This window comes from Eptatretus burgeri, chromosome 3 (genome assembly GCF_056783735.1).
Source record: "Eptatretus burgeri isolate ZD-2024b chromosome 3, Ebu_testis_v1, whole genome shotgun sequence".
Lineage (NCBI taxonomy): Eukaryota > Metazoa > Chordata > Myxini > Myxiniformes > Myxinidae > Eptatretus > Eptatretus burgeri.
In genome coordinates, this window is record NC_140963.1 from 44891344 (window position 1) to 44906343 (window position 15000).

The 15000-nt window shown below is 42.4% G+C and overlaps 1 protein-coding gene across 4 annotated transcripts in view; it reads left to right on the forward strand.

The window, feature by feature from the left end:
- Positions 1–15000, forward strand: part of LOC147029794 (uncharacterized) — a 100117-nt gene that overhangs the window by 15748 nt on the left and 69369 nt on the right. For all 4 annotated transcript variants that reach the window (XM_085873125.1, XM_085873124.1, XM_085873126.1 and 1 more), the window contains 2 exons: positions 4549–4655; positions 7058–7183. In XM_085873125.1, coding sequence (XP_085729251.1) covers positions 4549–4655; positions 7058–7183 — 233 coding nt within the window. The remainder of the gene's footprint in view (positions 1–4548; positions 4656–7057; positions 7184–15000) is intronic.

Sequence of the window (15000 nt, forward strand, 5' to 3'; positions counted from 1 at the left end):
TATTTATCTTTAGCTCACCTGGAACGTAGTTCCTGGGAGCTTATGGGATGGCGCATCGTCAATCTGTCCGTCCACAAATGCTTGCAAATTCTTCTCTGAAATGATACAATTTCGATTAAGCTTCACCAGAATCTTCATCACTTGGTATGTACCAAAATTTGTTCATGGCAAGAAAAAAATCAGGCCCTGTGGGTGGGGAGAGGGTTGCCCCCCCTAAATATGCATTTGCTTTCTTCTCCAAAACTACACACACAATTTCGATGAAATTTGACCACAACCTTCATCACCCTTGATGTACCAAAGTTTATTCTAGCCTTCTCGCCTCGATCTCTTTCAGCCTCGCACCTTCTATTCTCCCTTTACAATCTTTTTTTAAAATTAGTTTATTTCACTTTTTGAAGGATGTTTTGATATGGAAGGTCTCAATACATAACAACAAATAGAAGACTTGCACTGCAACAAATCACAGCAGTAAATAAATTATACAGGAGAAATGTTGAAGATCTTGCAAGAAGTCATTACAAAGGAGAAATAGATAAACTAGATACCAAAACAAGGACACGACTTACTATTGTTATGGATCTGGTCTTGGCGTCTAATTGGCGCATAGATTAGAGTACATGTTACAATAAGTGTGATTTGATTCCTGTGATTAAAATCAAAAGGTGTCGGGCATGTGTTTTGAAACTATCGAGTGCCTGGACTGATTTGCCATGCAGCTGGCAGAAAGACCATGCCGTGTGTGTGTGAGCATTGTGTGTGGAGAAGGTTTTCCTTTTTCTTTCTGTCTCATATCCCCCCGAGTGAATGCGATAAGTTATTCGTTCATGCCGTTGAGGGTACGCTGGGTTATATATTGCATCATCATTTTTTGCAGTAGGTGATCGCCTTAGTGTGGCCGTGTTCTTCTTCCCCACCCACCCTTAATTTTTCTGGTAATAAACCCTTTATTAAGGAGAACTGTGCGGTCATTGTGAGCAGGCACCATAGCGCATAGTGAATTGGAAAATTAACCTATTAGACAGGCAGATTTGGTTCCTGCCGTAGCGCTTGTGAAGCAAGTTGCTTGGCTGGCTCACTCGGCCAATATTGTCAGGCGGATTCACCACGGTCATGTGTTTGAAAACGCCGATTCTCGCCAAATATAACCGGCAGACCCGGGACCTTTTTCGACCTCTCCCTGCCAGCGACGTGACCATTGTGGAAGACATGTGACTTTCACACCATTCAAAAAATATTCTACAAAGATCTGTGCATGTCTTGATCCTACCTGCTCATCCAAGGAGAAGGCAGTGGCCTCATGGCGTTGAAACGGATGCACTGAAGAACGACGAGGAATGGCTATATTTGCAGAACAACTATGAATGGCTACGTAAATATAATTTTTTTGCTTATGAGCACAAAGAAAGCAAGTCCAAAACTTCATTCATGACTTGTCTTGTTTGAAAACACCCAGAAAATAAATTACAAAGATCACAGGTCAAAGAAGAGAAATAAAATTGACAAAACAAATTTTGACTAACATTTGTCAACAAAATGGGATAATGACAAAAGAGACAAATAATTTTAAAAAAAATACATTGAACACACCAGGAATCGATATGATCTGATTTCTGAACAATACATTGGTACAGAGAGTGCTGTGAGGTGTGATGGTTTCATCTCTGACTTGTTTCCAGTTACTGGAGTTTGCCAGGGGTGTTGACTGGCCCCCACACTCTTCCGGGGACTCGATTCTGGGGAGGATGTCAGAGATCAAACTGCGGTGCATCGCTTTGGAATGTCAAGATCTCTGACCTTGATTTTGCAGATGATGTGGTTATTCTTGCGGAAACATTGGATGTCCTTGTAAGGGCCCTCGAGATGCTGCATGAGGTATCGGAACCACTGGGATTATGGGTTTCCTGGGTCAAAATATAGATCCAGGCTTTCAGTGACGTCGTGGATGCTGCCATCTTGTCTGTACCTGTTTGTGGTGAGGATGTTGAGGTCACGGAGAGATTCACTTACCTTTGCAGTGATGTTCCTTTCTCTGCTGGTTGTGAGCTGGAGGTCAATGGACGTCTGGATCGGGCCTGGGGAGTCATGGATTTCCTGGATCATGGGGTGTGACGCTGCTGGTACCTGTGCAGGAGGATGAAAGTCTGGGTCTTCAGGTTCTTGGTGCTTCAAATCCTGCTCTACATATGTGAGACTTGGACTCTGACCAAGAATCTGAGACGAAGACTTAACTCCTTCGGTACCAGGTCTCTTCGGAGAATCCTTGGCTATCGCTGGTCAGACTTTGTGTCCAACGAGCGGTTGCTGAGAGGGACTCAAATGAGATTTGTTACCTGTATAGTCTATGAACGTCAGCTGTGGCTGTTTGGACATGTGACTCATTTTCCAGGTTGGGGGAGAGTATTACAAGTCTCCACCGTTTACAGCACAGTATTCCTGTCCCCACATTTTCCAGTTCAGTGAGGTGTTTTGAGTTGTCAGCAATAGGTATGTTTTTGCTTCATGCACGTAACCGGGTTTTCTTTTGTTTTTATTTTCAAGAGCAATTGAGGTAGGTGTCAGTTGCCTAAACACCGCCTAAATAAATGTCAGTGGAACATGTTGCATGCTTGGAACAAGATTGCGCATAGGGTGGGTACTCTACTAATTTCTTTAAGTCCAAGGAGGAAAGATGCTATAGCATGGAACACCTGTAAATGTCCCTCTGTTTCTTCGTCATCTGTCAGAGTTAGCAGAAAATTGTGGCACCATATTTACACTTCCTTTGGCTAATAGACCCGGTGGTAGGCATCTCCTTTCTGGACCTGGTTCGGGAAGGAATTTCGACAGTGTCGGCAATAACTTGGAGGGGAGAAATATTCAGGTAGGAGGGGAGCCTTTTTCTACACTGCTGATAAAACAAGATCAAAACGAGAACAGCACTCAGTAGAGCAAATTGCCTCCGCTGAACACTTTACATTTTGTATCCCACTTATAGTCCAGATCTGCATCCATACCTTAACCAAAATCTAATCTGCTTGTTCTTGTCACCTACCCAACTCATCCACCAAGTTTGGTCTGAATCTGTCCACAATATTTTGCTATGTCGTGCTATACGTCATTTTTGGTGCCCAGCTCTCAATGGTGAAGAATCGTTTTAAAAATTATAGTCTCTGGATCCTGATCTTCACCAAAATATCATCAATTCATTGTTGTCACATGCCCAACCTGTCCACTACATTTTGTCCGAATGCATCTATAATTTTTTTGAGATATCCTGCGCATAAACAAACGGGTGAACACATAACCTCTGTTCACGTTTGGTTGCGGAGTGAATAAATGAACCCAATCATTTGCGTGATAAAATGGTGCTACCAAGAGGGAAAGGCACGTGGTCAAGAGCATGTGTCTGGTACACAACCAGCCTTTATGATTTGATGGTTAGAGCATCCGTTCTGAGTCTGGGATGTCGGTAGTTTGAACCCCGGCTGAATCGTATTCAGGACTTCAAAAAATGGTCCTTGCTGCTTCCTTGCTTGATGCTCAGCATTTAATAGAATAAAGCACAGAATAGGGCATGGCTTTAGTGTGCCCAATGGCCTTCTTTCTCGAAGTTCCTTGAAAGCGAACATGTATTATTGTAACGAATGGGTAGCTGAAGCAAAATATGCATTGCACTACCTAGCCTCCACCATGGAAAGACCGAGAGGCAGACAGTGGGTCAGAGAGTTGAGGTGAGTCCAGTATGTCAGTGGGTCCAATCCAGAGAGAGCTTGCTATTCCAAAAGTTGCTGGTTCCACTGCCCTCCCCTCCCTCCCCAGGCTCAGCAATGATGGGTTATAAGGGCTCCCACCCATAGGGTTTCCACCAATGAGACCCCAGCCATTCCCCATGGAATTTACACAGAAAAAAAAATGAGACTCCATGAAAGATCCAGCGATTCAGATCATCTCAGGAGTTATACAAAAGACATCCTTCACAAAGTGATGCATAACCAGTTGTTGTGTATAACAAAATGTATAAAACAGAGGAGGGGAGGTCATATTTGGTGTAAGTATTGAAACATTGTCACTGATGTCAAGTTTTGATTTTTTTGGTTTGTTTGTTTTATTTACCTTTTTTATGGCCCACCACATACTCGTATGTCTCCTAATATTGTCCTTTCTCAGAAAATACCATCTTCTGCATCTTATAAATACTTCATTCGTTTTGTACACGTTTAGATTTCTCTTTAACTCCCTGACATTGACACGCAGTTTACAAATGCTACGATGACACAACTTATACATCTGATCCTGTATACACGCTCTGTCCGTATCGTGCTCAAATCGTCCCTGAAATGTTACAATCCTCCTTTTCACATGCCTTGCACCCTCTGGTTTAGTCGTTATGAAAAGCTAAACCGAATTTCATAATGCCTTTCTCGGTTGCATTGCTCTAAAGAATATTTATTAAAATACTCGCTGAGATGTGGGAGAGAGGTCGGGGGATGTCGTGATTGCAGGAGGAGAGATGGAAACCTCATGTGACCAATTTGACAATGCACCCTTTTGCTGTGTGTTTCACAGGAGCTGTTGCTGACCTTGGTCGTGAATTCTGTTTAACTGGAGAGCCCATCACCGATGACAGCAACATATTGCACACTTTATGCACCAAGTTGGAGTACTTGTTGCAGGCAAGTCGATTAATAAAACAATTTTAAAGATAGTTATGCCTCGTAAAGTGAAAGTGATTTAGTGATCTCCACAAAAAATATTTCTCATCGAAAGCATAATTTCAAACCTGTGTTCATAATTAAATATGTGTGCAGGTATACACATCAAATTAAGAACCACGCAGAAAGTGGTCCAATAATGTCACTTCAATTGTGTTTTGAGTTGTGGTGCTGAAGGATAGTTAAAGTGGAGTCGTTGACTTCAACCTTGGAGCCTTGTATCTTTCACAGACTTCTTAGAAGCTTTCTGTGTGCAAAGCTATCCAGCTCACTTCAACATCTCTGTTAAAACTAGAAGGGCACTCGGTGGAGCGCATACCTCCGCCACACAATGCCTGATCCACGAGAACATATCGGTCCCAATACATTTTTGAAATATCATGCCACATTTCGTTTTTGACCCCATCTCTCAATGGTGAAGAATCACTTTAAAATTTCAAGAAGTCAGATCTGGATCTAGATTTTCACCAAAATCTAATCGGTTCTTCTTTGTCACACACCCAACCTGTCCATAAAATTTCATCCGGATACGTCCACAACTTTTTGACATAGGCTGTACATAAACAGACAAACAAGAAGAAGACGTCGTGCAGAGCACGAAACTTGCAAAATCCATAAAACAAATTTGACCTCAAAAATCATTGGTGGTTGAAATCAATGACCAAATATGCAACTCCTCTTCAAATTTCAAGTCAATCCGATGAAAATTGACTATTTTAGAAATTCCACCTTTGTTGTTGAGCTTTGGCCTATGTTGACCTTTTGGTCTATGTTGACCTCAAAAATCATTGGCTAGTTGAATGCAGTGACCTGAAATATAAATCCCCTTTAAATTTTTAGTCGATCGGATGAAAATTGGGGATTTTGGAAATCTCACCTAAGATGTTGACCTTTTGACCTCAAAAATAATGGGCTACTTCTTTATGACAAACTCGAACATGTGGTGAAGTTTCGTGATTATCAGTTTAAAATTGTGACCTGTAGGCGATAGACAGGCACACGCACACAGACAGGCACACGCACACAGACAGGCACACAGATGGGCACACGCACACACAGACACACAAAGCCCTCACTGCAAAGCACCAGCCTGGCAGTATATAGCTGGACCGAGCATCAAACTCATGTTGGTCTGTTCCCAGGTAAGTGTGCCATCCCTGTGCCATTGTCAGACTCAAAATACATTAACATGTTCAACATGTGAAGTAGAAATGTGAAAGATTGGAGAACTTCCTTGTGGGAGAATTGTGCCATATTCCTGCAGAACAGTTCCAGAACCTTGTTGATTCCATGCCATGTCATATCCATGCCATCCTGGTTGTACATTGTGGCCCAACACCCTACTAAGTGACATTTCGTTGTTTCCAAAAAAAATTCCGCCACCTGTATATACATACAGATAATTGCCATCTTTTTGTATGAAATATGATAATTTTCACTGGTTGTTAGCATTACTACAGGACATAGTTTGGTGGCTGTATGTCTGCATCACTGATTGGAACAAAAACCGAACAGATTGGGCCAAGGCGCTGTAGCTTAGCCATGGATCGGCCAGTGATTAGTGGAAAGGTTTGGACAGCAACGCCTCAGGGGCAGGGAAAGTTAAATGGGGGGGGTTGGCATGCTCACGGCTGTGGGGAGAGGGAGAGAAAAAGCACAAATTATTAGAACAGACAGACGCTCTGGACGAGGCTATGTCCGACTGCCGCACGTCGTCCTACATACTGCTGTTTCTCTATCTCACCTGGTTTCCGTGTGATTAATCATGTGACTGCGGCCCTTAGTTTTTAGAATCCTTGTTCTGTGAAGAGTATTTATTTATTTATTTATTTATTTATTTATTTATCATGATGTCTGTCTTCTGTGTTGGGATTCCTTTCCGTATTCTGTCCTCAGATTCATTAAAAGAATGTTGTTTTTTGTTTGTTTATGTCTGCCTGCTACTTCTCTTGTACACAAGCAAACTAACCTTAACAGCTTGGGTTAATTATTTTATTAACTGTCGTGAGATTGACGAGTTGGCGCAAACCACTCGGCACCACATCATTAAATTGACCCGAAAGCACCACCATTTTGTTTGCAATTCACGCCTCAACTGCGGTCACATGCCCACGGTTGGACGGGGACCATAAACACGATAATACATTTGGGTGAAACTTCCTGAACGTGGTCGTGTGCAGGTGATTTTTTTTTTTTAAAGAAAAAACTTGACCATCTGAACCGTTTCTGTCAGCACCCTTGTCTGTCTATCTCTGCTCGCTCGGCAGACACTCATGATATGTATTGCCTCACTCGCTTTGTTCTGTCGTTTCATTTGAAATGTCACAAATCTTTTGATTTTTCTGTTTATCATTTTTATTTAGTATGATCAAAAAGAGAAGACAAAATTGCTGGGTGCTCGCATGGACTACTGGGACTATTTTTCTGATTGTCTGGCAAAGCGCAAAGGACAGGATGATGGCATTCGGTTTGTAAAGTCCATCACAGAGGTACGGTTCACATCACCACAACTCTTTTCCTTTCCCATGATGTGCAAGCTGCTGGTACAAATAACATTCAAGTTATTTGCAGGTTTTGAATTATTTATTGGTAGTTGCTTTTAATCGATAATAATACTTCACATATAAGGTGCAGGTCTTCAAGCAATTGCTGATGGACATTTCAGATAATGCCTCTCTGGAACATTGCATTTCATCACTAAGGTGCAATTGATGAAGGTTTTGAAAAATATTATCAAAGGTGGGAGGGTTTGGGGAGGTCGTGAAAACTAAATGTTGTGAAATTGCAATATTGGTGTTCAGGAAAATAGATTTGTCTCTGCATGCACTGTCTGTATGGAGCTAAATTTGAGTAATTGCATTACATTAAACGCAGAAAGTTAGCTTATGGAAAGTTGTTATGAATCAACCATGTGTGCAACTGATTATTTAATATTCCTTGTCATGATCACCAAATATCTTTTAAAAGTGATTGATGCAATTGAAGATGTGCGTCAATTGGTATGCATGCTTGGAAGTAGATGCCTTTGTGGTGCTCGTTGTTCCCTCGATGTTTGTTTTATATTGCTGATAAAACTATTTAAAGCCTTCAATTGCTTCTTTAAAAAAAAAAAAAAAAAATTATTTGTACAATGTTGTTACAAAACAAATAACAAGAAATAGAGCAATTATAGATTGCAGACCCTCGCCAGGACTTGTTTTGTGTGCTGGTATTATGTAATTAATACACATAACTACAACTGCCACTTTATAACTGCTGGCAGTGATGACCAAGTGATGATACCAAGACATCCCGCTTTGATGCAACCCTGCTTTGATCGGACACTTGATCCTGACCCATCGCATTCATTATTATTCAACTGAATTCAGAATGGGATTAAAATGTATTCAATTCCAATCGAATGGAAGACCAAATAGGAACAGTCCTGCATTGGAATCATCAGAAGGAACCCAAACAAGAAAAAATGAAGTTAACAGGAGGAATCTGGTTAGGATTTGGGTTTCAGCTACTACTCCTCGACCTTCAAACCCATCCAAGTGCAGCCAAATGAGCCTTATTGAAACAAAAAAAGAAAGAACCCAGACCAAAAACTTATATATTATGGCTGCCAGACCATGCGTCCGATCAGGTTGAAATTTAAAACATACAAGATGACCCGTAAACCCGTTGGGTTCCCGTTGTGACAGCAGTTGATGAAAAAAAAATCATTTCAAGAAAAAAAAGATAGCTCCAGCGAACTATACAGCTGAGGTTGTTTGCATTGATCAAACTCGTGCGTGCCCATACGTGAAAAAGAAACAAACAAAAAAAAACTTTCAAACCGCGTGCCAGAAACAACAACCACACAGGCTGTTCCTTCGCTCTCGCGTGCCCATACGTGCGTGGCCGTACGTGCAAAAAAAAATAATAATAATAAAACTTTCAAACCGCGTGCCAGAAACAACAACCACACAGGCTGTTCCTTCGCTCTCGCGTGCCCGTACGTGCGTGGCCGTACGTGCAAAAAAAAAAAAATAATAAAACTTTCAAACCGCGTGCCAGAAACAACAACCACACAGGCTGTTCCTTCGCTCTCGCGTGCCCGTATGTGCGTGGCCGTACGTGCAAAAAAAAAAAATAATAATAAAACTTTCAAACCGCGTGCCAGAAACAACAACCACACAGGCTGTTCCTTCGCTCTCGCGTGCCCGTACGTGCGTGGCCGTACGTGCAAAAAAAAAATAATAATAAAACTTTCAAACCGCGTGCCAGAAACAACAACCACACAGGCTGTTCCTTCACTCTCGCGTGCCCGTACGTGCGTGGCCGTACGTGCAAAAAAAATAAATAAATAAAACTTTCAAACCGCGTGCCAGAAACAACAACCACACAGGCTGTTCCTTCACTCTCGCGTGCCCGTACGTGCGTGGCCGTACGGGCAAAAAAAATAATAATAATAAAACTTTCAAACCGCGTGCCTGCTGTTTTCAGTGTTAAAAATGGCTTTCCCCATTTTTAACATGCACTGCTGTTTCTTCTCCCAGGTCTTTCTCCTGTATGTCACTGACACCAAAGCTGTCTTTTGCATTATTTAGTCCTTATTTCTATTTTCCTGGCCCATCCATTCCCATCACCTTGCTTTTCCTATAATTAGAGTGTACCTGCTTATCTTTCCACCAAGCTCCAAGACGATATAAGCGATCTTCAATCTGGGCAATACCCTCTTTTCTGTCTACCTTACCTCCAAGCTTTGTGTTGCCTGCAAATTTGAAAAGTTTACTCTTAATGCCATTGTCCAAATAATACATTACAAAGCATAGTCCAAGCACTGACCTCTAAAGTGCAAAATTTAATTCAAGCCTCCCAAATTGGCATTTCCCCTCCCACACCCCACCCCACTTCACTCCTCACTTCAGTTACTCTTTGTCTTTTATATCTGAGCGAGTTCTCAGTCCAGTTCTAAATACTCTACGAGCCACTCTGCAAGTCTTACCGAACATGCTCATATGGGGTAACTTATCCAATGTCTTTTGAAGTCTACAGTAGATCTATTTCATCATTTCCCTTACTTCACCGACACAATTATTAACTGCCTCATAGAATTCCAACAAATGCTACAAAAGACTTTCCTTTTCATGCACAAATGCAGCTTCGTTTTCTTGACATTTTTGTTTCTTTGCTTTTCAAAATGTTGCCCATCCTTCTCTAATAACTCTCTTCACTTCTACAAAGTAATCTATTTTACTCCAATCTTTGAATTCTCCAAATTGAGCTCTTCCGTCATTTGCAATTCTTCCGCATGATATGAAATTGAAACAATGTCATGTGCAAATCATCCGTGCTTTAGACTTTCTCCATTAACATTATTCTTATATTTCATCAGTTTAGCTATTGGGACACTCCTCGGTATGTAGTGAACAAATTTTGGTGAAATTGTCTGGCCATGTCTGACACCTTTAGATCTTGATCTTTCAATATTTTGGTGCAGTTTCAACAAATTTGATGTGGGGGAGGGGGGGGGGGAGTGGAACATGTGGCTTGGGAAGAGGGGCTCTCGGCAGAGGGTAGAGGATGTGCAGCTGGGTGTTTGACACTTGAGTGGTGCAGACTGGGAAGTGTTGATGGTCATCTGCTGGAATTATCTGCAGACTGGATTTATCATGATCACTCATTCTGATAATGAAGACATGTTGCGGCAGGGCTGAAATGAAGGGTTATTGAATGTACGGAGGAAAGTCCTGTTATAGGTTCTGGAGGACGGTCCACGGACCAAGCGTTTGCATGATCGACCAGTTTGGACACAAAATTGTGTAAGTAAGAGGAGATTGAGACGAGGAAGAAAATGTATGGAGTTTGTGACCGACAAGTTTGCAAAAATGAAACATTTAAAAATTGTCAAAAGCTTTTAAAGCAAGAAGGAAATGAGTTATAGTGGGAGATATTGAGAATGAAAGATATAAAGAATGAGGAAGAGATAGTGGCCAGAATGTGTTTGTAATTACTCATGTTAACGTTTTTTTTTTTCTTTCTTTTTTTTCTGTTGCGTTTTTTGAAAAGAAAAGGATAAATAAAATAAAAACTTGAGAAGTGTAAAATGAGAACGCCCAGAATAAAAGAAACCGTAGGAGGCGCACACATCCAAGCTGAGGCCTTGTGAATTAGGTCAAACACCAAAACTTGCATTCGACAATACAGACCAAAAAGGTATCGATAAAACATCGGAATATGTTAAAAACTTAATTGAAAACATTGAGATGAAACGACAACAGAAAAATAGGACAGATCCCACATGCCAGGTACGATTTCCAACTAACTGCGTCAAGCGGTCACGCTGGCCAGCGTTTTCAGACGACCCCAGCAGTGTCTCGAGTATTTTGTCTTGTTACCTCCACCACCAAAGGTGGGCAGAGGTTGTGTTTTCAGCTCTGTCTGGTTGTCTGTCTGTATGTGAGCAGGATATCTCAAAAAGATGTTGACAAATTCAGACGAAATTTAGTGGACAGGTTGGGTGTGTGACAAGGGAGACATTATTAGATCTTGGTGAAGATCCAGATCCGGATACTGGAATATTTTTAAATTTTCAAAGCGATTCATTAAGAGATGGGCCGAAAATAATATACACAGCATGATATCTTAAAAAGTTGTGGACGGATTCGGACGAAACTTGGTGGATGAGTTGTGGAGGTGACAAGAACAAGCTGATTAGGTTTTGGTTGAGGTCTGGATATATATCGGATCTATCAGTGGGATACAAAACGTAAACTGTTCAGCATGTCGGAGGTATGCGGCATGCCCTCTATGAAGTACTGTTCTAGTTATCTGCTGTACCGGAGAGCCCGAGACGATGGGGTGCCTGTGCTTTGGCTTAGCCGTATGTCCTTATTCCAATGAGCAGCTCATGCCGTACCCGCGAGGACACTGGCATATTTAGCGCTGGGCGTTAACTCGCTCGACCCATTCATTCCTTCACAAATGTGTGCAGCAATCAAAGCAATTTGAATCACTCAGAGAAGTTCATGTGCAAATGTCTCTTGACAATAACAATTGGGAGGAATACAAAGAGAAGCAATAATTATTTACAACCATTTGAACTACGTGCCCTGTATTTCAATAATCGGTAGTGTCCTTCATGACAATTGTCAGAAGTGTCCTTCATTATTTAAATCTTTGAAGGCCTCCAGGCTTTCCACAGGATGACAAAGCAGGAAATGACAGGACTCAAAAAGAGTACCTGAGGCTGCGTCCAATTGGACGCAGCTTAACCCAGGTGGCAGGGCCTCCATGTGAACAGTTTGGGCAGGCTGTCTCTCAGCAGTCCAACTTCCGCCGATCCGCACAAGATACGGCACGAGGTTGGATCAAAACTATTGCAGCAAGGAGTGGTCTGATCACTTGTGGGGAGCTTGACTCCTCTCTCTCCTTTGGGTTCTCACACAGCACGTTTCTCTCTCTCTCTCTCTCTCTCTCTCTCTCTCTCTGTCTCTGTCTCTGTCTCTGTCTCTGTCTCTGTCTCTGTCTCTGTCTCTGTCTCTGTCTCTGTCTCTGTCTCTGTCTCTGTCTCTGTCTCTGTCTCTGTCTCTGTCTCTCTCTGACGAGACTGACTCCAAGTTCAGGCCATTCCCCCTTTTTATCTCCGCAGCCCTAGCCCTGCCCCTTGACATCGCTCTCCTCATATGCGTCATGCTCATTGGCCAAACAAGCATCACTCAAGCAGTGGCCCTACCTCTGAGCATTGCGTCTCGCCCAGATCACACTGCCAGTCTATTTGTGCCTAAACTAGCACCTCGTGTGTCCTGGTAGGCCTTCTACCCTTTCAGAAAACATAGGACAGATACAAAGGATAGCAAATTAAAATGAGGGGTGAAGGGATAAATTTCCCTTGGACATGTTCATGGTGGGGTTGGGGGGGGGGGTGTCTGCAGCTGCTGTTCATTTCAATGATGCATGTCCTATAACAATTAAATTACCTCACTCTTATGCTAATACATGCAATATGGCAGATAACTACCCTATACGATGCAGACTTACTCCCTTGAAGTCATTCCCACAATTCTATACATGGTATATAATTTTACATATAATATATATATATATATATATATATATATATATATATATATATATATATATATTGTTGCAGGGTCGGGTGAGACGACCATTAGGTGGGGGAAACTACGTCGATTCCCACCAGACTCCCTGGAATTGTCGGCCGTTGCTCATGGATAATTCTGTGATACGGCGGATCGCTTTACCGACCATGGATGCCAATAACTCAACCGCGTGACCGAGGGTCCTCCTGTCCAGAATGAGGTTACCTAATTAACCGCCGGGGAACCACGCCCTCTGTACTGCTTGTCCGAACCGGATCACTCTACCGATTACCTTTCCGGATCGGATGCAGTCGAGCGGCAATGCCAAGGATATACCGGCGAAAGAGAACGGATTGTTGGGAATTAAGACCCGGCTAAACCTGGATTTGAACCATGCTGGACCAATGGAGAAAAAGACAAAGATGAGCTGGGAACATTTCTACAATTATTATATATTACATTAAGCGAGGAAAAGCATGTGGTACAACAAAAGGTTTATTGGGGATGTAATGCAGGGAAAGATGAGAGAGGTGTGGGGTGCGACAATTATACAAGCAATTTACAAAAGCAGACACAGTGCAGACTTGACGCGAGATTAATAAAAGCAATAACAATCACAACAATAAAGATCTTATACAGGCTTATCTAATGGACAGGTGCCAACACACTCAGACACACACTCAGACAAAATAAACCCACTGAAAGGCAAAGGACTTTTGCAGCCAGGGAGGGAGGGAGTTGAGGTCACAGTTTTTGGTACCTGAGCGTTTCGGGGGAAGGGATGCTCCATGGTGCGGCACCCGACAAAAGCTGTGCAGTTCGGTCCACAGCCGCATGTGTGGTAATCTTGTCTGCAGCAGGAGCTTGAGTGGAGGACAGGTTTATATATATTTATGTATATATATATATATATATATATATATATATATATATATATATATATATATATATATATATATATATGTATATATATCTTCACATCCAACAACTCCGACTGACTTCTTCCTTTCCATCCACCTCAACTTCGCCCCAACTCTGAGGAATGCTCCATACTTTATAGATCACGGAGCTCGGGGAGGAGCCATGGCGAAACCGTCGTCATCATCCGATCCAAGCATCCCGATTGGACCGGGCCTTCATGTGGTCCGCCTTTCTTCGCGGGGTTTCAGCCAGATGATAGTTTGGCCCGCCCACGCCGCGCCTGTCTGGGTTTGGGAAGGTGGATGCCGATGCGGCTTCCATTGCGAACGTTGGGATTTTGCCTCTGAAAACGAGTCACTGGATAGACGGTGGTACACTGTGGCCAGCGAAATGAGGGTAGCAAGCGAGACGATTTCACCTCAGAAAATAAAAGGAGGGAATAAAATAAAAGGGGAATGATGATCTAATCACCTAACTATAGCCCATCACAATGCACTCCCTTGTCTTCCCACTAAACCAAGGAAGGGATCTAACTGCACATATATTAATGGAATAACTGATTCAGGACAACTGTATGTTGTATGCATGCGGTTCCGAGAACCGAAACAATATATATATATATATATATATATATATATATATATATATATATATATATATATATATATATATATATATATATATATATATATCGGAATATGGGGAGTGTGACAAGCACTCCGCCGATCCCCATTGGATGTTGTTTATTGTTTATTGTTGATGTTTATTGTTGCGGACCGGGGGTCGGGGGCGAGAAGACCACAAGGGGTGGGGGTGGGGTGGGGGAAGCTACCTCGGGTTCCACAAGACTCTCGGGAATTGCAAGCCATTACACACGAATAACTTCGTGACGCGGCGGGTCGCTAATCGACCGTGAACGCCAATAACTCAACCACGTAACTTAGGGTCCTCCGTCTAATAAATTCCGTTTACCGAATGGTCATGTGATCTAATTATCAAGGGACATGCCCTCGGTGCACCTTGTTCAAACCGGATCACCTTACCGGATCAGATGCAGCCGAGTGTCACTGCCCAAGGATGTACCGGCTGGAAGAAAGATTGTTGGGGGAATAATGTCCCAGCTAGGCTAGGATACGAACCATCCTGGACCAATGAAGGAAAAGCCAAAAATGAGCTGGGACGATTTTGACACAAAGCATTTATTTACAATCAAGCGAGAAAAAGTATGTGGCACAGTAAATTGGGTTTATTGGTATTTACAGCAGAGGATAGCAAGGGATGTGTGGGGTGCGACAAAAGGGCAAGCAATTTGCAAA